Source organism: Oncorhynchus kisutch, linkage group LG11 (assembly GCF_002021735.2).
Source record: "Oncorhynchus kisutch isolate 150728-3 linkage group LG11, Okis_V2, whole genome shotgun sequence".
Taxonomy (NCBI): domain Eukaryota; kingdom Metazoa; phylum Chordata; class Actinopteri; order Salmoniformes; family Salmonidae; genus Oncorhynchus; species Oncorhynchus kisutch.
This window is the reverse complement of record NC_034184.2, coordinates 13,495,915-13,523,388: the sequence shown is the minus strand read 5'-3', so window position 1 is coordinate 13,523,388 and position 27,474 is coordinate 13,495,915. Positions and strand designations below refer to the sequence as shown.

At 43.7% G+C, this 27,474-nt stretch overlaps 1 protein-coding gene across 3 annotated transcripts in view; it reads left to right on the top strand.

The window, feature by feature from the left end:
* Window positions 1–3,953: 3,953 nt before the first annotated feature.
* The window catches only part of l3mbtl2 (L3MBTL histone methyl-lysine binding protein 2), a 28,151-nt gene continuing 4,630 nt past the window's right edge, over window positions 3,954–27,474 (top strand). For 2 of the 3 annotated variants that reach the window (XM_020495679.2, XM_020495677.2), the window contains exons 1-13: window positions 3,954–4,038; window positions 4,429–4,922; window positions 5,175–5,325; window positions 5,467–5,600; window positions 5,734–5,857; window positions 7,674–7,756; window positions 7,868–7,985; window positions 8,248–8,382; window positions 20,096–20,184; window positions 20,334–20,583; window positions 20,664–20,725; window positions 21,060–21,164; window positions 26,803–26,953. In XM_020495679.2, the coding sequence (XP_020351268.1) occupies window positions 4,548–4,922; window positions 5,175–5,325; window positions 5,467–5,600; window positions 5,734–5,857; window positions 7,674–7,756; window positions 7,868–7,985; window positions 8,248–8,382; window positions 20,096–20,184; window positions 20,334–20,583; window positions 20,664–20,725; window positions 21,060–21,164; window positions 26,803–26,953 (1,777 nt within the window). In that variant the 5' untranslated portion in view covers window positions 3,954–4,038; window positions 4,429–4,547. Of the gene's footprint in view, window positions 4,159–4,428; window positions 4,923–5,174; window positions 5,326–5,466; window positions 5,601–5,733; window positions 5,858–7,673; window positions 7,757–7,867; window positions 7,986–8,247; window positions 8,383–20,095; window positions 20,185–20,333; window positions 20,584–20,663; window positions 20,726–21,059; window positions 21,165–26,802; window positions 26,954–27,474 lie in introns of all 3 variants that reach the window. The other variant, XM_020495678.2, reaches the window with a different exon arrangement.

Here is a 27,474-nt window from a genome sequence, read left to right as displayed (position 1 = left end):
TGTAGAGTCCAGCTTGTGAGTAGAGTCCAGTGCAGGTCTTCCAGGTCGCCATTTGATTAGCTATTTAGCAGTGTTGTGGCTTGGGGGTAGAAGCTGTTCAGGGTCCTTTTAGTTCCATACTAGGTGCATTGGTACCGCTTGCCATGCGATAGCAGAGAAAATAGTCTATTTTTTTATTTTACATTTATTTAACTAGGCAAGTTAGTTAAGAACAAATTCTTATTTTCAAAGACGGCCTAGGAACAGTGGGTTAACTGCCTTGTTCAGGGGCAGAATAACATATTTTTACCTTGTCAGCTCAGGGATTCGATCTTGCAACCTTTCGGCTACTAGTCCAACGCTCTAACCACTAGGCTACCTGCCGCCAATGGCTAGGGTGGCAGGAGTCTTTGACAATTATTTTGTTCTTCCTCTAACACCGCCTGGTATAGAGGTCCTGGATGGCAGGGAGCTCGGCCCCAGTGATGTACTGGGCTGTACTCATCACCTCTGTAGTGCCTTGCAGTCAGGTACCTTGCAGTTGCCGAACCAAGCAGTGATGCAACCAGTCAGAATGCTCTCAATAATGCAGCTGTATAACTTTTTGAGGATCTGAGGGCCCATGCCAAATCTTTTCAGCCTCCTGAGGGGTAAGAGGCTGTCATGCCTTCTTCACAACTGTGTGGGTATCTGTGGAACATGTTAATTCATTAGTGATGTGGACATGTTCATTCCTTTATGAATTGGACATTGTAGTGGAGCTTAGGACCTGCACTACAGCCCCATCGATGTGGATGGGGGTGTGTTCGCCTCTCCATTTCCTGTAGACCATGATCATCTCCTTTGCCTCGCTGACGTTGAGGTAGAGGTCATTGTCGTAGCACCACACTGCCAGGTCTTTGACCTCCTCCCTATAGGCTGCCTCATTGTCGCCGGTGATCTGTCGTGTTGTCAGAGAACTTGATGATGGTGTTGGTGTAGTGTGCAGCCAAGCAGTCGTGGGTGAACAGGGCGTACAGGAGGTATAAGAATATGTTGAAGATAAATACAAAACACAGAGACAAAGGACGAGAGGTCAAAAGGACGAGAAGTCAATAGAGTAATAACGATTAAGGGAAATTGTGTTTTTTCTGTAATAGGGAATTATTGATCACTGGTTCAGAGACATGGGAGGAATATGTCTTCTGAAATAGGATACTTGTTATTTGGCCATTGGCTAGTTTTATTGCAAGGAATTCTAATTGGTCAACTACAGGCTAGGGCTGGGTTATAAAACTACATGCTGTCACTTTGTTCTGTGGAGAGAATCAAATCAAATCAAATCAAATCAAATCAAATTTTATTTGTCACATACACATGGTTAGCAGATGTTAATGCGAGTGTAGCGAAATGCTTGTGCTTCTAGTTCCGACAATGCAGTAATAACGAACAAGTAATCTAACTAACAATTCCAAAAAAACTACTGTCTTATACACAGTGTAAGGGGATAAGGAATATGTACATAAGGATATATGAATGAGTGATGGTACAAAGCAGCATAGGCAAGATACAGTAGATGATATCGAGTACAGTATAACATATGAGATGAGTATGTAAACAAAGTGGCATAGTTAAAGTGGCTAGTGATACATGTATTACATAAGGATGCAGTCGATGATATAGAGTACAGTATATACATATGCATATGAGATGAATAATGTTGGGTAAGTAACATTATATAAGGTAGCATTGTTTAAAGTGGCTAGTGATATATTTACATAATTTCCCATCAATTCCCATTATTAAAGTGGCTGGAGTTGAGTCAGTGTCATTGACAGTGTGTTGGCAGCAGCCACTCAATGTTAGTGGTGGCTGTTTAACAGTCTGATGGCCTTGAGATAGAAGCTGTTTTTCAGTCTCTCGGTCCCAGCTTTGATGCACCTGTACTGACCTCGCCTTCTGGATGACAGCGGGGTGAACAGGCAGTGGCTCGGGTGGTTGATGTCCTTGATGATCTTTATGGCCTTCCTGTAGCATCGGGTGGTGTAGGTGTCCTGGAGGGCAGGTAGTTTGCCCCCGGTGATGCGTTGTGCAGACCTCACTACCCTCTGGATAGCCTTACGGTTGAGGGCGGTGCAGTTGTCATACCAGGCGGTGATACACCCCGCCAGGATGCTCTCGATTGTGCATCTGTAGAAGTTTGTGAGTGCTTTTGGTGACAAGCCGAATTTCTTCAGCCTCCTGAGGTTGAAGAGGCGCTGCTGCGCCTTCTTCACGATGCTGTCTGTGTGAGTGGACCAATTCAGTTTGTCTGTGATGTGTATGCCAAGGAACTTAAAACTTGCTACCCTCTCCACTACTGTTCCATCGATGTGGATAGGGGGGTGTTCCCTCTGCTGTTTCCTGAAGTCCACAATCATCTCCTTAGTTTTGTTGACGTTGAGTGTGAGGTTATTTTCCTGACACCACACTCCGAGGGCCCTCACCTCCTCCCTGTAGGCCGTCTCGTCGTTGTTGGTAATCAAGCCTACCACTGTTGTGTCGTCCGCAAACTTGATGATTGAGTTGGAGGCGTGCGTGGCCACGCAGTCGTGGGTAAACAGGGAGTACAGGAGAGGGCTCAGAACGCACCCTTGTGGGGCCCCAGTGTTGAGGATCAGAGGGGTGGAGATGTTGTTGCCTACCCTCACCACCTGGGGGCGGCCCGTCAGGAAGTCCAGTACCCAGTTGCACAGGGCGGGGTCGAGACCCAGGGTCTCGAGCTTGATGACGAGCTTGGAGGGTACTATGGTGTTGAATGCCGAGCTGTAGTCGATGAACAGCATTCTCACATAGGTATTCCTCTTGTCCAGATGGGTTAGGGCAGTGTGCAGTGTGGTTGAGATTGCATCGTCTGTGGACCTATTTGGGCGGTAAGCAAATTGGAGTGGGTCTAGGGTGTCAGGTAGGGTGGAGGTGATATGGTCCTTGACTAGTCTCTCAAAGCACTTCATGATGACGGATGTGAGTGCTACGGGGCGGTAGTCGTTTAGCTCAGTTACCTTAGCTTTCTTGGGAACAGGAACAATGGTGGCCCTCTTGAAGCATGTGGGAACAGCAGACTGGTATAGGGATTGATTGAATATGTCCGTAAACACACCGGCCAGCTGGTCTGCGCATGCTCTGAGGGCGCGGCTGGGGATGCCGTCTGGGCCTGCAGCCTTGCGAGGGTTAACACGTTTAAATGTCTTACTCACCTCGGCTGCAGTGAAGGAGAGACCGCATGTTTTCGTTGCAGGCCGTGTCAGTGGCACAGTATTGTCCTCAAAGCGGGCATCACTGAGGACAGGGGAGAATGACAATCTACCTCCCCATATGATTTGTCCTCTTTGAATAAACCTATTTTCCTCCCCCTGATTTGCTTTGGAGTTTGTGTTATTGAAGAATAACATAAATTGCTAACAGAGGGGGCTAAGCAGACACCCCCGTGGGGCCCCCTGATGGTCAGCGTGGCGATGTGTTGTTGCCTACCTTGGATTATTGACTTCTGTGGGGTTAATGTGTGAATACTGTGATGGCCCTGTATCTACAAATCTTTTTTAAACCCTGTTTTAGCTGTGTGTGTGCAATTTGGTGCCTCTATCACCAAAGTTACAATCCAAAAACATAGCTGCCTCACTACATGGAATTTTATGGCTCAGCTTCCAACATTATAACATTTATGACACAATATGGGCCAACAATTGAAGGTAGTGCTTTCAAAGTGGGTTATATTATATAATTTGTAAGGTAATTTCATGACCTTTCAGAACCACTTGTTTATGTTCAGGTATGTTGACCTGAGCATTCCAAAAATGTGTCAGATGGATAACTGTGAATCTAAGCGTTCCAATGATATATGATTAGAGGGTATATGTGAGCAAAAATTGTTGATTGATATATAAGTTGATCGATTACATTGGTTAATTGATTGATTGGTTGATCGTTCCAAAATATTTCTGATTATACAATACCACCAATCCAGATAGCAGTGGCATGCCTGAAGCAGCTGAAAACTACAACTCCCAGAATACCTTTCACAGGAATAAACACGAAGAAGCGGTAGGTGACTAACATGTGTTACTGAGGCTGATTTTGCGAAGTTGTTTTAAAGCGAAGGGATTCAAGTGTACATTGCTAGAATACTAATAAACGAAAGTTAAGATTGCTTTTACAGTGTTGGTGAGTGGTAGAATAGATTCGGAGAAACGCATAGCGAGGTTACTGCACTAATACTCTGTTAGCTTGCTAGCTAGCAAGGTAGCAAACTAATGTGTTAATTGTTGAATGCCACTGGATGTGCAATCAGCACTGTTATGTTCGATATTAGAGAAGACATGAAGAAATTAAGATTTTGTTTAAAGTATAGAATACACTTCTGATGCAAGGAGCACAGGTCCCATTTTAACCAATAATGTGATGTCAAATTCAATCTTGCCCCTTTGGTTACAGAGTGCAGCCCCAGGAGCAGTGGTATGACATCACACTAGACAACAAGAAGGAAGACCTGACTCTAGACTTTGACTGCCTGACGTCATTCTCAAAACAGTCCAATCACGTGCCAGAAGACGATGCCAGACCGCTGTGTGGCGTATGGGTGTGGCAAGTCGTGGGAAGATGGTGTTACTCTGTACAATTTCCCTAACAATGACACAGAGGAGTTTCACAAATGGGAGAAGCAGGTCCAGCGGACTCGGAGCAACTGGACCGCCTCGCCGAACTCCCAGCTTTGCTGTGAACACTTTGGTAAGGAGTGTTTTGAAAACAAGCCCTACCCCGTCCTCAAGGCTCTCGCTGCCAAAGGACAGCTGAAGCTGAAGTATGGGGCTGTCCCCACAGTGTTCATACGGCCCCCCTGCACCTCCTGTGAGGGCTTCGGCTGCAACGTGTGCACCCCCAAAGCCCAGAGACGTGGCGTCCCTGTAGAACCACAGGAATATGACACGGTGAGTCTGTGACCGTTAGTGTTGTGTGTCAGTGTCCCACCTGACATTGAGAAAAAAACAGCGCAATAAAAAACAGCGCAATACTATACTTTTGTAAACAAGAGGTAGCTTGCTAGATTTATAACATAAGGTTGGTAATCTGTGATGTTAAAGGCAGTTTATTTAATAGCTGAAGCACAGTTCCATGTTTCAGAATAGTTAAAATCATACATGACCCTCTCTCTTACCCAACCTTGTTCCTCTCTCTGAAAGGAGGATGTTGAGGGGGGACCTCTGCAGTCGGATGACACTGATGCAGAGGATGACGATGAAGATGACGAAGATGAAGATGAAGATGATGAAGATGAGATGGATGATTATTTTGGAGATTACTACTCTGCTCTCACTATAGATGACGGACCGGGTGAGGGAAGACTGCGTTAGCCTGTTATTAACTTTAATTAGTTAGCCTGCTGATATAAAATTCCAGGCAAGGATACTCATCATGGATCACCAAAACCACCGATCTGTTCTGTAACATATTCTCATCCTCTTCCCTACACAGTGGTGTGTGAGATGTGTGGCTTCAGCGGGACCAGAGACACCTTCTATTCCAAGACCAAGCGTTTCTGCAGCGTCTCCTGCTCCAGAGCCTACTCCTCCAACTGCAAGAAGTCCTCTATCCTGGCACGACTTCAGGTGAGCGAGAATATCTTTCTGTGTGTTACAGGTGGTGAGGCTAGATGTTTATAGACTTTATACTGTATAGCCTTTTATAAAGCCTTTTATATAGCATCACCCTTGGCTTCACTCAATGTTTTATTTTCTCCAGGGAAAGCCTCCCACCAAGAAGGCCAAGGTGCTGATTAAGACTGCCTGGTCCACCCAAATGGGAAACATGATTGCATCTCTGGGAAGCAGTCAGGACAACAGCTCCAGCTCTACTGGACAGGATGGTGAGACCACTTGGAGGGCTTTTACATTGCTGGGGTAGTAGAAAAGCCTAACTTTTAATTTGGCTCTATACTTCAGCGTTTTGGATTTGAGAGAAAATGTTTCATATGAGGCGACATTGTCATATCTGTTTTGCGGTTTAGAAATGAAAGCACTTTGTATCTAGTCTCCCCATTTGAAGGTGTCATAAGTATTTTGACAATTTCACTTATAGTGTAATAAAGTAGTGTCAAGTTTAAGATTTGGTTCCATATTCCTAGCACACAATGACTCCATCAAGCTTGTGACTCTACAAACTTGTTGGATTGTTTAACCTTTATTTAACCTGGCAAGTCAGTTAAAAACAAATTCTTATTTACAATGACTGCCTAACCCGTGTGACGCTGGGCCAATTGAATGCTGCTCTATGGAAATTCCCAATCATGGCCAGTTGTGATACAGCCTGGAATCGAACCAGGGTCTGTAGTGATGCCTCTAGCACTGAGATGCAGCTCAGGAGCCCATTTGCGGTTTGCTTTGGATTATGTTGTGCCCAATTGAAATTAATGGTAAATAATGTATAATTACGGATAATCATGACAGAATCGTGAAAAATGATGTGTGAGAAAGTCCCCATTAGCTGTTGAAAAAGCAGCAGCTATTCTTCTTGGGGTCCACACAACATAGAACATGACAAAATACACAACACTAATGGACAGGAACAGCAACACACATTTAAACTAAGAACACTATGACTAAAGAACAATATGACAGTTTTTTTAAAGAATGAGAAAATAAATACAAATAAATAATACTGAGAATTATGTGTGTGTGTGTGTGTGTACACGTTATTCCTCAAGGTGTTTTTTATTTATATATAAATAATGATTTAAACATTTTAAATAATGGAATATCTACATAGGCGTGCAGAGGCCCATTATCAGCAACCATCACCCCTGTGTTCCAATGGCACGTTGTGTTAGCTAATCAAAGCTTATCATTTTAAAAGGTTAATTGATCATTAGAAAACCCCTTTACAATTATGTTAGCACAGCTGAAAACTGTTGTTCTGATTTAAAGAAGCAATAAAACTGGCCTTCTTGAGACTAGTTGAGTATCTGGAGAATCAGAATTTGTGAATTCCATTAGACTCAAAATGGCCAGAAACAAAGAACTTTCTTCTGAAACACATCAGTCTATTCTTGTGCTGAGAAATGAAGGCTATTCCATGCGAGAAATTGCCAAGAACCTGAAGATCTCGTACAATGCTGTGTACTACTCCCTTCACAGAACAGCGCAAACTGTCTCTAACCAGAATAGAAAGAGGAGTGGGAGGCCCCTGTCCACAACTGAGCAAGAGGACAAGTACATTTAGTGTCTAGTTTGAGAAACCGATGCCTCACAAGTCCTCAACTGGCAACTTCATTAAATAGTACCCGCAAAACACTAGTCTCAACGTCAACAGTGAAGAGGTGACTCCGGGATGCTGGCCTTCTAGGCAGAGTTGCAAAGAAAAAGCCATATCTCAGACTGGCCAATTAAAAAGAAAAGATTTAGATGGGCAAAAGAACACAGACACTGAACAGAGGAACTCTGCCTAGAAGGCCAGCATCCCGGAGTCACCTCGTCACTGTTGACGTTGAGACTAGTGTTTTGTGGGTACTATTTAATGAAGCTGCCAGAATTAAGTGTACATTGAAAATATTAGTTAAAACATCACACCATTGCAGCCAAGAAGAAAAATCCTCTCTATCATTATTTGTAAGTTAGAAGAGGGGAAACATTTAGTTCCTTTCTGAGACAGACCTGTTGGTTCTCCCTTTTCCCCTTGTCATATAGTTGCAGCAACAGGAAACTTTGACTGGGGTGCTTACCTGGAGAAGGCAGGCTCTCTTGCTGCTTCAGTGGCCTGCTTCAGACATGCAAGTCTTCCTTTTCACTTATTACAATACTATTCTATTTTAAAGTTGCGTAGCAATAAATTGCTTTCTTTATTCTACTTGTGAACTACCGTTGCTGCTGTTCCCCTGCAGGCGCCACTCTGTGCCCAGTGGGATGACATCACAGTGAGGTTAAAGGTAGAGGTCCTGAACACTAGTGCCATCCTGCCCAGTAAAGTGTATTGGATCGCCAGCATCATCCAACTTGCAGGTCAGCCAAATACTCTGAAACTGATTGATGGGACATCTAAAAATGGCACCCTATTCCCTATATAGTGCACTACTTTATACTACAACCCTATTCCCTATATAGTGCACTACTTTATACTACAACCCTATTCCCTATATAGTGCACTACACAGGGAACAAGGTTCCATTTAGGAGGCATCCTGAGACATCAAACATGATTATTATTATTTTGTTGTTGTCATGGACTGAATGTTAGTTTACCTCTTCCTCTCTCTGTTTTCCAGGCTATAAAGCTCGGTTGAGGTACGAGGGCTTTGAGGAGGACAGCAGCCAGGACTTCTGGTGCAGCCTGGGTTCTGGAGACATGTACCCCATCGGATGGTGTGCCATGACCGGCAAGCTGCTGGTGCCACCACAGGGTGAGTGACCTCCACAGGTATAGAGTACTATAGGTCTAAAAGTTTAAGTAAACATTTCTGTAAAAAAATACAAAATAATTGTGGGTAATGAGACATCCATTTTATGAAGCAGTATCTGAAGAAGTGCAACAATTTGATTACACTTATAAAAAAAAAATGTGGGTTCATTAAATGTTTTGCTAGTGGATCAATACAGTGCATTCAGACCCCTTGACTTCTTCCACATTTTGTTACGTTACAGCCTTATTCTAAAATTGATGAGGACACATTTTTATTTAATCAATCTACACACAATACCCCATAATGACAGGTTTTTAGACATTCTTGCTCATTTATAACACAAAGTAAAACTGAAATACCTTATTTACATATGTATTCAGGCCCTGGTCACTGATGGTCGGTCCTCAGTCACATTCACTTTATCTTGGATTCCACAACGACATTGGAATCTAAAACCATCACTCTTCCAATTTTACTCTTGTTTAATTGTTGCACTAAGCTGAGGAGTTTAGACCCCTGGTTCGTTTGCTTAATTGTACATATCCAAAATGCTAGTTGTCCATTTGTATACTGTTATTTCATTGTTTCCCCCTAAGGACATTCATTACTCAGTCATGTGGCGACACCCAGTGGACTACATTCATATTATGGCCATTGAAATGCCACCGATCACAGTTAACATTTTTCAATATCTGAAGGTTATACTCTTTTATTTAAAGTGTGGCCAAAACCCAAATTGTACACTTACCTACTGACATATTTTATTTTTTAATTTCAAGGGTGTATGTAACTTCTTTCCTAGGTCGGTTTGACCTCACTGTACATGTTTAGGGTAATCAACGGATGCCGAGTAAGAGAATTTCTGCTGCTAAGTTTAAAATGAGTATATATATTTTTTCTTTGAATGGTGTTGTACTATATTTTATTTTAGTGTATGTTGTGTAGATGAGGAGGTGGGTTAAGTTGGCATTATCCAAAGATTCTTGTGCTCTGTTTCTCAAAGTTTTTGTTTAATTCAATGTTTTTTTTTCATGTAGCTTCTCTCTCGATCTCTCTTCCTCATTTTTCTTCATTTGACTTCTCCTCTTATAAAGATTCATGTCTAGTTCAACAATAAGTCAGCATGATATTTTGGGGCTTCCAGTCAGACTGGTGACATGGAACATTTGCATGTTGTGGAGGGCAAATTAAGAGCTCCAGAGTATTTTCACATCTGAACAGCCTGAATACTTATAGGTGCTTTTCTTGAAGAAATGCAATATGTGTTAACGACCATACTAGATTGCGTAAAGCCTGGGTTGGACTGGTTTTTCATTCTAATTCTAACGGCGAAGCCAGGGAAATCGCAATAGTGATTCACAAACGAGCACAGTTTTCACCCTCTCAGATAATTTCAGATCCTGGAGGACGTTATACAATAGTTAGTGGACACTCTTCCAGACCCCTGAAGTACTTGCAAATGTTTACGCCCCTAACTGGGATGACACTAGATTTAAGACATCTCTTTTCACCTCTCTCCCTAATCTTGACACCCACCGTCTCATCTTTGGCGGGGACTTTAACTGTGTTATTGAACCATGACTCGACCAGTCTAATCCCAGAACACTTACTCCTTCCGGGATGGCAAAAGCTCTTTCTACATTCACGACCCAAATGGGTTGTTTTTATCCATGGCACTTCCTCCACCCTGTCACAAAATACTTCTACTTTTCTCATGTTTATCAAGCCTACTCACTCATAGACTACATTTTTTTAGAACCCTTCTCCCCTCAGTTAAAACTACAGAATATTCTGCTATAGTAATTTCGGACCATTCCCCCCACATTCTGGACATTCTGGCATTCACTCCGAACGCAAAAAAAACATTTGACTTGGAGATTTAACATGGCCCTATTGTCTAACAAAGAATTGTTCAACTTTTTATTTCAACTAACATAAATGTATTCATTCAAAGGAATAAAAATAACAACACCTCCCCCTCTCTTCTTTGGGAGACTTTCAAAGCTGTAATATGGGGAAAGATCATTTCAAGAACTGCTGGACTCAATCCTGGCAATAGAACACTTCACCAAACTTCACCATCCCCTGAATATACGCATAGAGGTTGAAACTTCAAACTCAATTGAATCTACTTTCCACTGATAAAGCAGAGTTTCTGTTGCAACAAATTAAGGGGACGTACTACGAATACGCTTTTTGGCACACCAACTTAACCGCCAGTCAGCATCTCAGTTATATAACTCTTCCTGTAATCTTACAAGTGATCCCTCTATTTATTCAAGTTTTGTGTCCATTTTATTCTAACCTCTACAAATCCAAACCCCCATCAGATATTACGGCTATGGACAACTTTTTAGATAACTTTAGATAATTCCATCCATTTAGTATGGACATCAGTGAAGTTCTGGACAACCCTCAACATCTAGATAAGATAACAAAGGGTCTAAAGTTAATGCAAAGTGGCAAGGCCCCAGGCCCTGATAGCTTCCCAATCGATTATTCAAAAAAAATCCCAGATCAACTCGCCCCATCATTTCACTTTTGAGCTCTGATGTTAAACTATTAGCTAAGGTTCTAGCATGCCGGTTGGAACCCTGGCTCCAGGATGTCATATCTGATGATCAAATAGGTTTCATCAAAGGGTGACAACTGTTTTCCAATGTACGTCGGCTTTTGAACATTTATACTCTCTCCTTCTCTCTCCAGACTCTAAAATGGTTGCTTCTCTTGATGCAGAGAAGGCTTTCGACCTAGTGGAGTGGGATTATTTATTTCAGTTTTGATAAGATTTGGTTTTGGGTCCAATTTCATCTCACAGATACGTATGCTCTATTCTGCTCCTACAGCTTGCGCACACACCAACTCTCAACATTCAAATACTTCCACCTATCCAGAGGGGCCCGTCAAGGGTGCCTTATGTCCTCACTCCTTTTTGCACTTGCAATAGAATTGCTTTCCTTGGCCTTAAAATGATGATGATCATCATCTTTCACTGGAATCCACCGAGCTGGTGAAGAACACAGTGTCACTGTACGCAGATTATCTACTATTATATATCACTAACCCTGTGAACCCTGTCGATAACGATGCATTTTTTAAACACATTTGGATCATTCTCAGGTTACAAATTGAACATTCAGAAAAATGAATGCTTTCCCATCAACCCCACTGCCTTTACGTCTGTCGCCCTCTGGTTTTTCCTATTGAGGTGTGAATATAACACATTCTCTGGCTACCCTCCATAAAATAATCTTAGCAAGTCTAGTCACATGAGTTAAAGCAGACTTACAACGCTTAGATAGTCTGCCTCTCTTCTTAGCTGGCAGAATCCAATCTGTTAAAATGAACACTTGACCTAGGTTTCTGATTTCTAGATTACATGATATTATGCTTTCCTCTGAACCCTCTCCAATCAACAAGGAGGCCCTTAGGCTTAACTCCATCGGTTAAGTTTCATTCAGTTCAAGGTCTTGCACAGAATTCACTACACCAAAGAAAAACATTGTAAATTCCTCCCAGACACAAATGACACGTGATCGATGTTCAATCACTTCGGCAGACCACACCCATATGTTTTATTCATGTTCTAAGATGTCTGAGTGTTGGTCATTCTTTTTTAATACTGTCTCTAAAATTCTAGATATTGATCTGCAGGCTTGTCCTTTGATTGCTATATTTGGAGTTCCATCTTTGTTGCCTAGTCTCACTAAAAGTAAAGCAGATGTTGTAAAGTTTGTTTTCTTGAGATGGCAGCCTTTTTAATTTCCTTTTTTGAACAGTAGCCTTCCATTTATCAGGAGTATGAATGTTGGCCAACAGGGGAAATGAGAGGGTGTGGGAGGGAAGGGATAGCATGTTTTGATATTTTAGATTTATTTTTGTGTATGTACATTACCAGTCAAAAGTTTGGACACATGTACTCATTCAAGGGTTTTTCTTTATTTACATTTTTTTTTTTACATTGTACAATAATAGTGAAGACATCAAAATGATGAAATAACACATGGAATCATGTAGTAACCAAAAAAGTGTTAAATGAATCAAAATATATTTGAGATTCTTCAAAGTAGCCACCCTTTGCCTTAATGACAGCTTTACACACTCTTAGACATACATAGCCCTCACACAGCCTGGAATTGTGTTGGATCATTGTCCTGTTGATAAACAAATTATAGTCCTGCTAAGCGCAAACTAGATGGGATGGCGTATCGCTGCAGAATGCTGTGGTAGCAATGCCATGCTGGTTAAGTGTGCCTTGAATTCTAAATAAATCACAGAGGGTGTCACCAGCAAAGCACCATCACACCTCCTCCTCCATGCTTCACGGTGGGAACCACACATGCAAAGATCATCTGTCCACCTACTCTGCGTCTCACAAAGTCACGGCGGTTGGAACCAAAAATCTCTCATTTGGACTCATCAGACAGATTTCCACTGGTCTAATGTCCATTGCTCGTGTTTCTTGGCTCAAGCAAGTCTCTTGTTATTATTGGTGTTCTTTAATATGGTTTCTTTGCAGCAATTCGATCATGAAGGCCTGATTCACGCAGTCTCTGCTGAACAGTTGATGTTGAGATGTGTCTGCTACTTGAACTCTGAAGCATTTACAGTTGAAGTCGGAAGATTACATACACTTAAATGACTTAGTCATTTAAACACAAATTTCTTGTTAACAAACTATAGTTTTGGCAAGTCTGTTAGGACATCTACTTTGTTTTTCCAACAATTGTTTACAGACAGATCATTTCACTTATAATTCACTGTATCACAATTCCAGTGGGTCAGAAAGTTTACATACTCTAAGTTGACTGTGCCTTTAAACAGCTTGGAAAATTCCAGAAAATGTCATGCTTTAGAAGCGTCTGATAGGCTAATTTACATAATTTGAGTCAATTGGAGGTGTACCTGTGGATGTATTTCAAGGCATACCTTCAAACTCAGTGCCTCTTTGCTTGACATCTTGGAAAAATCAAAAGAAATCAGCCAAGATCTCAGAAAAACAATTGTAGACCTCCACAAGTCTGGTTCATCATTGGGAGCCATTTCCAAATGCCTGAAGGTACCACGTTCATCTGTACACACAATAGTGCGCAAGTATAAACACCATGGGACCACACAGCCATCATACTGCTCAGGAAGGAGACACATTCTGTCTCCTAGAGATGAACATACTTTGGTGCGAAAAGTGAAAATCAATCCCAGAACAACAGCAAAGGACCTTGTGAAGATGTTGGAGGAAACGGGTACAAAACTATCTATGTCCACAGTAAAAACGAGTCCTATATCGACATAACCTGAAAGGCAGCTCATCAAGGAAGAAGCCATTGCTCCTAAACCGCCATAAAAAAATCCAGACTACAGTTCACAACTGCACATGGGGACAAAGATCATACTTTTTGGATAAATGTCTTCTGGTCTGAAGAAACAAAAATAGAACTGTTTGTCCATAATGACCATCGTTATGTTTGGAGGAAAAAGGGGGAGGCCTGCAAGCCGAAGAACACCATCCCAACCGTGAAGCACAGGGGTGACAGCATCATGTTGTGGGGGTGCTTTGCTGCAGGAAGGACTGGTGCACTTCACAAAATAAATGGCATCATGAGGCATGGAAATTATCTCAAGACAACAGTCAGGAAGTTAAAGGTTGGTCGCAAATGGGTCTTCCAAATGGACAATGACCCCAAGCATACTTCCAAAGTTGTGGCAAAATGGCTTGATGACAACAACGTCAAGGTATTGGAGTGGCCATCACAAAGCCCTGACCTCATCCTATAGAAAATATGTGGGCAGAACTGAAAAAGTGTGTGCGTGCAAGGAGGCCTACAAACCTGACTCCGTTACACCAGCTCTGTCAGGAGGAATGGGTCAAAAATCACCCAACTTATTGTGGGAAGCTTGTGGAAGGCTACCTGAAACGTTTGACCCAAGTTAAACTATTTAAAGGCAATGCTACCAAATACTAATTGAGTGTTTTGTAAACTTCTGACCCACTGGGAATGTGATGAAGGAAATAAAAGCTTAAATAAATCATTCTCTCTACTATTATTCTGACATTTCACGCTCTTAAAATAAAGTGGTGATTCTAATTAGCCTAAGACAGGGAATTGTTACTAGGATTAAATGTCAGGAATTGTGAAAAACTGTGTTTAAAAAAAAATGTATTTGGCTAAGGTGTAAACGTCAGACTTCAACTTTATTTGGGCTGCAACTTCTGAGGCTGGTAACTAATGAACTCTGGGTTAGGGTTTCCTGTGGTGGTTCTCATGAGAGCCAGTTTCATCATAGCGCTTGATGGTTTTTGCGACTGCACTTGAAGAAGTTCTTTACATTTTGGTAAAAAGACTTGGTCTTTTACCAAATAGGGGTATCTTCTGTATACCGCCCCTACCTTGTCACAACAAAATTGTCTCAAATGCATAAACTTTCAACAGGTGTTAGTTTAAATTAAGTCAAGGTGACTACCTCATGAGTCTGGTTGAGAGAATGCCAAGAGTGTGCAAAGCTGTCATCAAAGCAAAGGATGGCTACTTTGAAGAATCTAAAATATATCTTGACACTTTTTTTGGTTACTACATGATTCCATATGTTTTTTTTCCTAGTGTTGATGTCTTCTATTATTCTACACTGTAGACAATAGTACAAATAAATAAAAACCCTTGAATGAGTAGATGTCAACTTTTGACTGGTACTGTATGTGTGCATATGTGTGTATATTTATTATTTCCAATTGTATGTTTTATTCAATTTTACGTGTGCTGTTTTTTTAAGGGGAGGGAGGTATAAGGGGATAAAAGGATGTACCTGTTCAAGTTGTAATTTGTGTTTCTTTATATTCACCCAAATCTAGATGTTCTGAAAGAGCTGCAAAATCTGGACCCCTACAAATCTATCCTACCCTGTCTTTCTAAGGTCTTCGAAAGCCAAGTTAACAAACCGATTACCGACCATTTAGAATCCCACTGTACCTTCTCCACTATGCAATCTGGTTTCAGAGCTGGTCATGGGTGCACCTCAGCCACGCTCAAGGTCCTAAACGATATCATAACCGCCATCGATACAAGACATTACTGTGCAGTCATCTTCATCGACCTGGTCAAGGCTTTCGACTCTGTCAATCACCCACATTCTTATTGGCAGACAACAGCCAGCCTTGGTTTCTCAAATGGCTGCTTCGCCTGGTTCACCAACTACTTCTCAGACAGAGTTCAGTGTGTCAAATCGGAGGGCCTGTTGTCCGGACCTCTGGCAGTCTCTATGGGGGTGCCAGAGGGTTCAATTCTCAGGCCGACTCTCTTCTCTATACATCAATGATGTCGCTCTTGCTGCTGGTGATTCTCTGATCCACCTCTACGCGGACGACACCATTCTGTATACTTCTGGCCCCTCTTTGGACACTGTTAATAACTAACCTCCAGATGAGCTTCAATGCCATACAACTCTCCTTCCGTGGCCTCCAACTGCTCTTAAAAGCAAGTAAAACTAAATGCATGCTATTCAATCGATCACTGCCCGCACCTGCCCGCCCGTCCAACTAGCATCACTATTCTGGACGGCTCTGACAACTACAAATACCTAGGTGTCTGGTTAGACTGTAAACTCTCCTTCCAGACTCACATTAAGCATTTCCAATCCAAAATTAAATCTAGAATTGGCTTCCTATATCGCAACAAAGCATCCTTCACTCATGCTGCCAAACATACCCTTGTAAAACTGACCATCCTACTGATCCTCGACTTTGGTGACGTCATCTATAAAATAGCCTCCAACACTCTACTCAACTAATTGGATGCAGCCTATCACAGTGCCATCCGTTTTGTCACCAAAGCCTCATATACCACTCACCACTGCGACCTGTACGCTCTCGTTGGTTGGCCCTCGCTTCATACTCGTCGCCAAACCCACTGGCTCCAGGTCATCTACAAGTCTCTGCTAGGTAAAGCCCTGCCTTATCTCAGCTCACTGGCCACCATAGCAGCACCCACTCGTAGCACGCGCTCCTGCAGGTATATCTCACTGGTCACCTCCAAAGCCAATTCCTCCTTTGGTCGCCTTTCCTTCCAGTTCTCTGCTGCCAATGACTGGAACAAACTGCAAAAATCTCTGAAGCTGGAGACTCTTTCCTCCCTCAATAGCTATAAGCACCAGCTGTCAGAACAGATCACTGCACCTGTACATAGCCCATCTGTAAATCAAATCAAATTTATTTATATAGCCCTTCGTACATCAGCTGATATCTCAAAGTGCTGTACAGAAACCCAGCCTAAAACCCCAAACAGCAAGCAATGCAGGTGTAGAAGCACGGTGGCTAGGAAAAACTCCCTAGAAAGGCCAAAACCTAGGAAGAAACCTAGAGAGGAACCAGGCTATGTGGGGTGGCCAGTCCTCTTCTGGCTGTGCCGGGTGGAGATTATAACAGAACATGGCCAAGATGTTCAAATGTTTATAAATTATCAGCATGTTCGAATAATAAGAAGGCAGAACAGTTGAAACTGGAGCAGCAGCACGGCCAGGTGGACTGGGGACAGCAAGGAGTCATCATGTCAGGTAATCCTGGGGCATGGTCCTAGGGCTAAGGAGAGAATTAGAGAACGCACACTTAGATTCACACAGGACACCGAATAGGACAGGAGAAGTACTCCAGATATAACAAACTGACCCTAGCCCCCCGACACACAAACTACTGCAGCATAAATACTGGAGGCTGAGACAGGAGGGGTCAGGAGACACTGTGGACCCATCTGAGGACACCCCCGGACAGGGCCAAACAGGAAGGATATAACCCCACCCACTTTGCCAAAGCACAGCCCCCACACCACTAGAGGGATATCTTCAACCACCAACTTACCATCCTGAGACAGGGCCGAGTATAGCCCACAAAGATCTCCGCCATGGCACAACCCAAGGGGGGGCGCCAACCCAGACAGGATGACCACATCAGTGAATCAACCCACTCAGGTGACGCACCCCTTCCAGGGACGGCATGAGAGAGCCCCAGTAAGCCAGTGACTCAGCCCCTGTAATAGGGTTAGAGGCAGAGAATCCACGTGGAAAGAGATGGCCTGGCCGGTTCCCCTATCTACCTCATCCCCATACTGTATTTATTTATTTATCTTGCTCCTTTGCACCCCAGTATCTCTACTTGCACATTCATCTTCTGCACATCTACAATTCCAGTGTTTTAATTGCTATATTGTAATTACTTCGCCACCGTGGCCTATTTTATTTCCTTAACTCCCTTATCTTATCTCATTTACTCTCACTGTATATAGACTTTTTGTTTTCTTTTTTCTGCTGTATTATTGACTGTATGTTTTGTTTATTCCACAACTCTTTGTTGTATGTGTCGAATTGCTATGCTTGATCTTGGCCAGGTCGCAGTTGCGAATGAGAACTTGTTCTCAACTAGCCTACCTGGTTAAATAAAATTGCCAATAAAAATATGTATACATTTTTTATTTTTTTAAATTAAAAGTAATGCACTCGAAACAAAAAGCAATGAGACTTGAAATTGAGCTCAGGTGCATCCTGTTTCCATCTAGATGTTTCTCAAACTTGGAGTCCACCTGTGGTTAATTCAATTGATTGCGTTCAACACCATAGTGCCCACAGAGATCATCACTGAGCTAAGGACCCTTGGACTAAACACCTCCCTCTGCAACTGGATCCTGGACTTCCTGATGGGCTGCCCCCAAGTGGTACAGGTAGGCAACAACACGTATGCCAACACGTCTGATTCTCAACACTGGAGCCCCTCAAGGGTGTGTGCTTAGTCCCCTCCTGTGCTCCCTGTTCACCCACGACTGTGTGACCAAACACGACTCCAACACCATCATTAAGTTTGCTGATGACAACAGTGGTAGGCCTGATTACCGACCATGATGAGACAGCCTATAGGGAGGTCAGAGACTGCCAGGACAATAACCTCTCCCTCAATGTGAGCAAGACAAAGGAGCTGATCGTGGTCTACAGGAAAAGGCGGGCCCTCATTAACATTGACGGAGCTGTAGTGGAGCTGGTCGAGAGTTTCCAAGTTCCTTGGTGTCCACATCACCAACAAACTATCATAGTCCAAACACACCTAGACAGTCGTGAAGAAGGTCCCCAGATCCTCAACGTTCTACAGCTCCACCATCAGGAGCATCCTGACCGGTTGCATCACGGGCTGGTATGGCAACCGCTCGTTATCTGACCTTGAAGGCGCTAAAGAGGGTAGTGCGTACAGCCCAGTACATCACTGGGGCCGAGTTCCTGCCACCCAGTACCTATATACTAGTCGGTGTCCAAAAAATTGTCAAAGACTCCGGTCACCCAAGTCATAGAATGTTCTCTCTGCTACCACACGGCAAGCAGTACCGGATTACCAAGTCTAGGACCAAAGGGCTCCGTAACAGCTTCTACCCCCAAGCCATGAGACTGCTGAACAATTAAACAAATGGCTACTCGGACTATTTACATGTCTATGCATAGTCATTTTTACCAGTACTTATGTGTACAATTAACTAACCTGTACACCCAGCACATTGACTCTGTACAGGTACCCCCTGTATATAGCCTCGTTATTGTTATTTTATTGTTTAAAAAAAAAAAAATGTACTTAAGAAAATATTTACCAAATAAACTGAACTCTTTCTTGAACTGCATTGTTGGTTAAGGTCTTGTAAGTAAGCATTACACGGTAAGGTCTGTTGTGTTCGGCACTTGACAAATAAAGTTGGATTTTGATTTGACATGATTTGGAAAAGCATACCTGTCTATATAAGGTCCCACAGTTGACAGTGCATGTCACAGCAAAAACCAACCCATGAGGTCGAAGGAATTGTCCATAGATCTCAGAGACAGGATTGTGTCCAGGCACAGATCTGGGGAAGTGTTCCAAAACATGTCTGCAGCATTGAAAGTCCCCAAGAACACAGTGGCCACCATCATTCGTACATGGAAGAAATTTGGACCCACCAAGACTCTTCCTAGAGCTAAGAAAACAAGATTCTCTGGTCTGATGAAACCAAGATTTAACTCTTTGTCCTGAATGCCAAGCGTCATGTCTGGAGGAAAACTGGCAACATCCCTATGGTGATGCATGGGGGTGGCAGCATCATGCTATGGGGATGTTTTTCAGTGGCAGGGACTGGGAGACTAGTCAATCTTTCCCTCAATCCTAACAAAGCAAAGTACAGAGAGATTCTTGATGAAAACCTGCTCCAGAATGCTCAGGACCTCGGGCTGGGGCAACGGTTCACCTTCCAACAGGACAACACAGGAGTGGTTTCGGGACGAGTCTCAATATCCTTGAGTGGCCCAGCCATTGACCTGAAAATAGCTGTGCAGCGACACTCCCCATCCAATCTGACAGAGCTTGAGCAAATCTACAGGGAAGAATGGGAGAAACTCCCCAAATACAGGTGTGCGACGCTTGTAGCGTCATACCTAAGAAGACTCAAGGCTGTAGTTGCTGCCAAAGGTGCTTCAACAAAGTACTGAGTAAAGGGTCTGAATACTTATGTTTAATGTAATATTTCAGTTTATATTTTATAAATTTGCAAACATTTCAAAAAATCTGTTTTTGCTTTGTCATTATGGGGTATTATGTGTAGATTGATGAGAAAAACTAAAACTCAATTTTAGAATAAGGCTGTAACGTAACAAAATGTGGAAATATTGAAGGGGGCTGAATAGTTTCCGAATGCACACTATTGGTTGTGTGTCCCTTTTCTAGCTGTGCACCAGAACATTTGTGACTGGAAGGAGTATCTGATGAACCGGCTGGTTGGAGCCAGAACTTTGCCTGTGGACTTCTATATGAAGGTAACGTGTGTCAGACATGCTTTTTCTTTGTGGTAGAACCAACCAAATTACCACATCTCTCCACCACTGCCCCTTGTCTATGTAATGGCCTTCCCTTCTCTCTCTGCATGTTTCTCCCCCTCTCTCTCTTTCTCCTTCCTCCCTCACAGCTGGCCGAGAGTATGAAGTGTCCGTTCCGTACTGGCATGCGTGTGGAGGTGGTGGACCGCACTCTGGTGAGCCGGACACGGCTGGCAGTGGTGGACACTGTGACCGGAGGCCGCCTAAGACTGGTCTATGAGGACGGGGAGCAGGAGGCCAAAGGGGAGCCCCTCTCTGATGTCTGGTGCCATATGTGGAGCCCGCTTCTGCACCCAGTGGGCTGGTCCAGCAAAGTGGGTCATGTCATCAAACTGGCTGGTACGGGATTAAACCAACTTGTGCACGGGGGGGGGTTGTTTTCAATGTTGAAGTTGATAATATGAAACGTTCTTCCCCAGACGTTGAACACCCAACATTCCGTAAGGTGTACTGTGATAGCGTCCCCATGCTGTTTAAGAAGGTCAGTATACAGACTGATCACATTAATCAATGTCTATCTATAGCTCATTTGTTGATGGTTTGACTAATACCAGAGGAGTCTGCAAAAGAAGCAAAAATAGAGTGCTGTGATTCTGCATGTGATAGCGTCCCCATGCTGTTTAAGAAGGTCAGTATACAGACTGATCACATTAATCAATGTCTATCTATAGCTCATTTGTTGATGGTTTGACTAATACCAGAGGAGTCTGCAAAAGAAGCAAAAATAGAGTGCTGTGATTCTGCATGCCACAACGGCTTGTTTCATGACTGGACTTTTATAACACTGTTATGCCTCTCTATGACCCCCCCCACAGCCCAGGACTGTGTACATGGAAGGAGGCTTCTTTGAGGTGGGAATGAAGCTGGAGGCCATCAATCCTGTAAACCTGGGCAACATCTGTGTGGCTACTATACACAAGGTAATGATTGAGAGGATTCTCATTCTTGGCTGCAATGCTGTGATCTTTTAACTAATATTGTACACTTAATTTGTCTCTATACTCCAACATTTTGGACTTGATATTAAATGTTTTATATGAGGTGACAGAACAGAATGTCACCTTTTATTTGAGGGTATTTTCATATGTTTTTCGGTTTAGAAATTAAAGCCCTATGTATCTAGTCCCTCCATTTGAGGGTGTCATAAGTATTTGCACAAATGTACTTATAGTGTATTAAATTAGGGATTAAAATGGATTTAATTGTAATTTTTTGTCAACGATCTACACAAAATACTCTAATTTCAAAGGAAGATAAATAATAATATGAAAAATAAATTGGTGTTCTATCTTGATTTTAGATAATTATTCAATGCATGTTAGAATCCCCTTTGGCAGTGATTACAGCTGTGAGTCTTTTTTTAATAAATTTTTTTTAACCTTTATTTAACCAGGCAAGTCAGTTAAGAACACTTTCTTATTTTCAATGACAGCCTGGGAACAGTGGGTTAACTGCCTGTTCAGGGGCAGAACGACAGATTTGTACTTGTCAGCCTTGTCAGACTTGTCAGCTCGGGGGTTTGAACTCGCAACCTTCCGGTTCCCTAGTCCAACGCTCTAACCACTAGGCTACGCTGCCGCCCCTTTCTGGGTAAGACTCTAAGAGCTTTTCCCCAAGGATTTTTCCTGTGCTTAGCGCTATTCCATTTATTTGTATCTTAAACTCCCTAGTCCTTGCCGATGACAAGCAAAACCCATAACATGAAGCAGCCACCACCATGTTTGAAAATATAAAGAGTGGGACTCCCAAATATAACACTTTCTTTTCAAGACATAATTTATTTTCCACAGTTTTTGCATTATTACTTCAGTGCCTTATTGCAGACAGGTTGCATGTTTTGGAATATGTTTATTCTGTACAGGCTTTCCTTTTCACTCTGTCATTTAGGTTAGTATTGTGGAGTAACTCAAATGTTGTTGATCCATCTTCAATGTCCTCCTATCGCAGCCATTAAACTGTAACTGTTTAAAAGCAGGGTTTCCCTATCTCGGCCCTAGGGACCCCAAGGGGTTCATGTTTTGGTTTTTGCCCTAGCACTACACATCTGATTGAAATGAACTCATCATCAAGCTTTGATTAATTAAATCAGCTGTGTAGTGCTTTAATGGCTTCTTCTGTCCAGCAAACTTGTGATTCAACCTGTTAAAAATAAATATATATATATATTTTTCACCTTTATTTAACCAGGTAGGCCAGTTGAGAAAAAGTTCTCATTTACAACTGCGACCTGGCCGAGATAAAGCAAAGCAGTGCGACAAACACAACAGAGTTACACATGGGATAAACAAATGTACAATCAATAACACAATAGAAAAATCTGTATATAGTGTGTGCAAATGAAGTAAGAAGGTAAGACAATAAATAGGCCAACAGTGGCGAAGTAATTACAATTTAGCAATTTACACTGGAGTGATATATGTAAGGATGAAATGAAATACTGGTGTGCAAAAGAGCAGAAAAACAAATATGGGGATGAGGAAGGTAGTTGGTTGGATGGGCTATTTACAGATGGGCTGTGTACAGCTGCAGCGATCGAAAGCTGCTCTGACAGCTGGTGCTTAAAGTTAGTGAGGGAGATATAAGTCTCCAACTTCAGTGATTTTTTTTGCAATTTGTTCCAGTCATTGGTAGCAGAGAACTGAAAGGAAAGGCGGCCAAAGGAGGTGTTCGCTTTGGGGATGACCAGTGAAATATACCTGCTGGAGCGCATGCTACGGGTGGGTGTTGCTATGATGACCAGTGAGCATAGATAAGGCAGAGCTTTACCTCGCAAAGACTTACAGATGACCTGGAGCCAGTGGGTTTGGCTACGGATATGTAGTGAGGGCCAGCCAATGAGAGCATACAGGTCGCAGTGGTGGGTAGTATATGGGGCTTTAGTGACAAAACAGATGACACTGTGATAGACTACATCCAATTTGTTGAGTCGAGTGTTGGAGGCTATTTTGTAAATGACATCGCCGAAGTCAAGGATCGGTAGGGTAGTCAGTTTTACAAGGGTATGATTGGCAGCATGAGTGAAGGAGGCTTTGTTGCGAAATAGGAAGCCAATTCTAGATTTAACTTTGGATTGGAGATGCTTATTGTGAGTCTGGAAGGAGAGTTTACAGTCTAGCCAGACACCTAGGTATTTATAGTTGTCCACATATTCTAAGTCAGAACCGTCCAGAGTAGTGATGCTAGTCGGGCAGGCGGGTGCTGGCAGCGATCAGTTGAAGAGCATGCATTTAGTTTTACAACACGGAAGGAGTGTTGTATGGCGTTGAAGCTCGTCTGGAGGGTTGTTAAGTGTCCAAAGAAGGGCCAGATGTATACAGAATGGTGTCGTCTGCGTAGAATCACCCGCAGCAAGAGCGACATTTTTGATATATACAGAGAAAAAAGTCCCGAGAGTTGAACCCTGTGGCACCCCTTAGACTGCCAGAGGTCCGGATTACAGGCCCTCCAATTTGACACACTGAACTCTGTCTGAGAAGTAGTTAGTGAACCAGGCGAGGCAGTCATTCGAGATACCAAGGCTGTTGAGTCTGCCGATAAGAATACAGTGATTGACAGAGTCGAAAGCCTTGGCCAGGTTGATGAAGACGGCTGTACAGTACTGTCTTTTATCGATGGCAGTTATGATGTCATTTACGACCTTGAGCGTGGCTGAGGTACACCCGTGACCAGCTCGGAAACCAGATTGCATAGCGGCGAAGGTATAGGGGGATTCAAAATGGTCAGGGAACTGTTTGTTCACTTGGCTTTCGAAGACTTAAGAAAGGCAGGGCAGGATGGATATAGGTCTGTAACAGTTTGGCTCTAGAGTGTCTCCCCCTTTGAAGAGGGGGATGACCGCGGCCACTTTCCAATCTTTAGGAATCTCAGACGATACGAAGAAAGGTTGAATAGACTAGTAATAGGGAATTCAACAATGGCAGCAGATCATTTTAGGAAGAGAGGGTCCAGATTGTCTAGCCAAGCTGATTTGTAGGGATCCAGATTTTGCAGCTCTTTCAGAACATCAGCTGTCTGGATTTGGGTGAAGGAGAAGCGCGGGGGGTGCGGAGCTGTTGGCCGGGTTTGGGATTGCCAGGTGCAATATTGAAATTCTCGATTATCGTGGATTTATCAGTGGTGACAGTATTTCCTAGTCTCAGTGCAGTGGGCAGCTGGGAGGAGGTACTCTTATTCTCCATGGACTTTACAGTGTCCCCAACCTTTGGAATTAGTGCTGCAGAATGCAAATTTCTGTTTGAAATTTCTGTCCCAACTGACTGCATGTATTGGTTCCTGACTTCCCTGAAAAGTTGCATATTGTGGGGACTATTCGAAGCTAGTGCAGTACGCCAGGGTGTTTTTGTGCTGGTCAAGGGCAGTCAGTACTGGAGTGAACCACGGGCTATATCTATTCTAAGTTCTACATTTTTTGAAAGGGGCATGCTTATTTAAGATGGTGAGGAAAGCACTTTTAAGGAACAACCAGGTATCCTCTACTGACGAGATGAGGTCAATATCCTTCCAGGATACCCGGGCCAAGTCGATTAGAAAGGCCTGTGCGCAGAAGTGTTTTAGGAAGCGTTTGACAGTGATGAGGGTTGGTCGTTTGACCGCGGACCCACTACGGACGCAGACAATGAGGCAGTGATCGCTGAGATCCTGGTTGAAAACAGCAGAGGTGTATTTAGAGGGCAAGTTGATCAGGATGATATCTATGAGGGTGCCCATGTTTTACGGATTTGGGGTTGTACCTGGTAGGTTCCTTGATAACTTGTGTGAGATTGAGGGCATCTAGCTTTGATTGTAGGACGTCCAGAGTGTTAAGCATATCCCAATTTAGGTCACCTAGCAGTACGATCTCTGACGATAGATGGGGGGCTATCAATTCACAAAGGGTGTCCAGGGCACAGCTGGGAGCTGAGGGGTCTATAGCAAGTGGCAACAGTGAGGGACTTATTTCTGGAGAGATGGATCTTTAAAAGTAGAAGCTCGAACTGTTTGGGCATAGACCTGGATAGTATGACAGAACTCTGCAGGCTATCTCTACAGTAGATTGCAATTCCGTCCCCTTTAGCACTTCTGTCTTGACGGAAAATGTTGTAATTAGGGATGGAAATGTCAAAAATGTTGGTTGCCTTCCTAAGCCAGGATACAGACATGGCTAGGACGTCTGGGTTGGAGGAGCGTGCTAAAGCAGCTAAAGCAAACTTATGGAGGAGGCTTCTGATGTTAACATGGATGAAAGCAAGGCTTTTACGGTTACAGGAGTCAACCAATGAGAGCACCTTGGTGTGATGCTGGAGGCTACAGGGCCTAGGTTAACCTCTACATCACCAGAGGAACAGAGGAGGAGTAGGATAAGGGTACGGCTAAAGGCTGTAAGAACTGGTAGTCTAGTGCGTTGGGGACAGAGAATAAAAGGAGCAGATTTCTGGGCGTGGTAGAACAGATTCAGGGTATAATGTACAGACAAGGGTGTGGTAGGATGTGAGTACAGTGTAGGTAAACCGAGGCAAAGTAACGATGAGAGCGGTTGCATCTCTGGAGGCACCAGTTAAGCCAGGTGAGGTCTTCGCATGTGTGGAGGGTGCGACAAAAGAGCTATCTAAGGCATTTAGGACGGGGCTGGGGGCTCTTTAGTGAAATAAAACAATAATAACTAACCTAAACAGCAGTTGACAGGCATATTGACATTAGGGAGAGGCATGAGTAGCCGAGTGATCATAGGGTCCAATGAGCAGCAATGGGTGAGTCAGGGAGTCATTCGGTAGTCGCTACTATGCTTGGCGAGCTGGAGACACGGTAATTCAGAAAACTAGTGGGCCGTGGCCAGCAGATGGATTTTCGACGACGTCGCAACGGAAAAGCCTGTTGAAACCACCTCGGACGATTACATCGGCAGACCAGTCGTGATGGATCGGTGGGGCTCCGTGTCGGCAATAAAGGGTCCAGGCCAATTGGCAGAAGAGGTATTGTAGCCCAAGAATTAGCTGATGGACCTCTTCGGCTAGCCAGGAGATGGGCCTAGCTCGAGGCTAGCTCAAGTCTAACTGCTGCTTGCTTCGGAACAAAGACGTTCGCCAGGAGTAGCCACTCGGATTTCAGCTAGCTAGGTGCGATGATCCGGTGTAAAGGTCCAGAGCTTGCTGTAGGAATCCGGAGATGTGGTTGAGTAAAAACAGTCCGATATGCTCTGGGTTGATATCGCGCTGTGCAGTCTGGTAGGTATTGACCGAGTTGAGGCTGGCTGGTGTCCGAGTCAACGGTGAAGACCCCTTGCAGTGGCTAACTGACTACTAGCTAGTTAGCTGGCTAGCTTCTGATGGGGGTTCCGGTTCTAAAGTATAAAAATAGCAGATCCGTACCACATTGGGTGAAGCGGGTTGCAGGAGAGTATATTCAGTCCGTAAATGAAAATTGAGATTAAAATATATATGAAAAAATATGGGGGGAAAACGAGGAAAACAATTATTTACACAGGATAAGACAAAAAACACTTCCGACTGCTACGCCATCTTGGATTACCTTGAAATGGAGTCTAGTAGCAAGGTAACTGTTGTTACACTCTCTTTCTCCCAGGTGCTGTTGGATGGCTACCTGATGGTGGGCATTGATGGCACAGATGGGTCGGGTGATGGGTCTGACTGGTTCTGCTACCATGCTTCCTCCCATGCCATCCTACCCAAGGGATATTGCCAGAAGCACAACATCCAGCTCACACCACCCACTGGTAATACCCTACACTCTCTCTCTCTCCTCTACTCTCTCTCTCCTCTACTCTCTCTCCCTCTCCCCCCTACTCTCTCTCTCTCCCCCCTACTCTCTCCCTCCCTACTCTCTCTCTCTCCCTCACTCCCCTACTCTCTCTCTCTCTCTCTCTCTGCCTCTCTCTCTCTCGCTCTCCCCCCTACCTCTCTCTCTCTCTCCCCCCTATTCCTCTCTCTCTCTCCCCCTACTCTCTCTCTCTCTCCCCTACTCTCTCTCTCTCCCCGCCTACTCTCTCTCTCTCTCTCTCGCTCTCTCCCTCCTACTCTCTCTCTCTCCCCCCTACTCTCTCTCTCTCTCTCCCCCGACTCTCTCTCTCTCTCTCTCCCCTACTCTCTCTCTCTCTCCCCCCTACTCTCTCTCTCTCTCCCACCCTACTCTCTCGTCTCTCCTCTCTCCGCTCTCGCCCCCCTACTCTCTCTCTCTCCTCCCTCTACTCTCTCTCCCCCTACTCTCTCTCTCTCCCCCCTACTCTCTCTCTCTCTC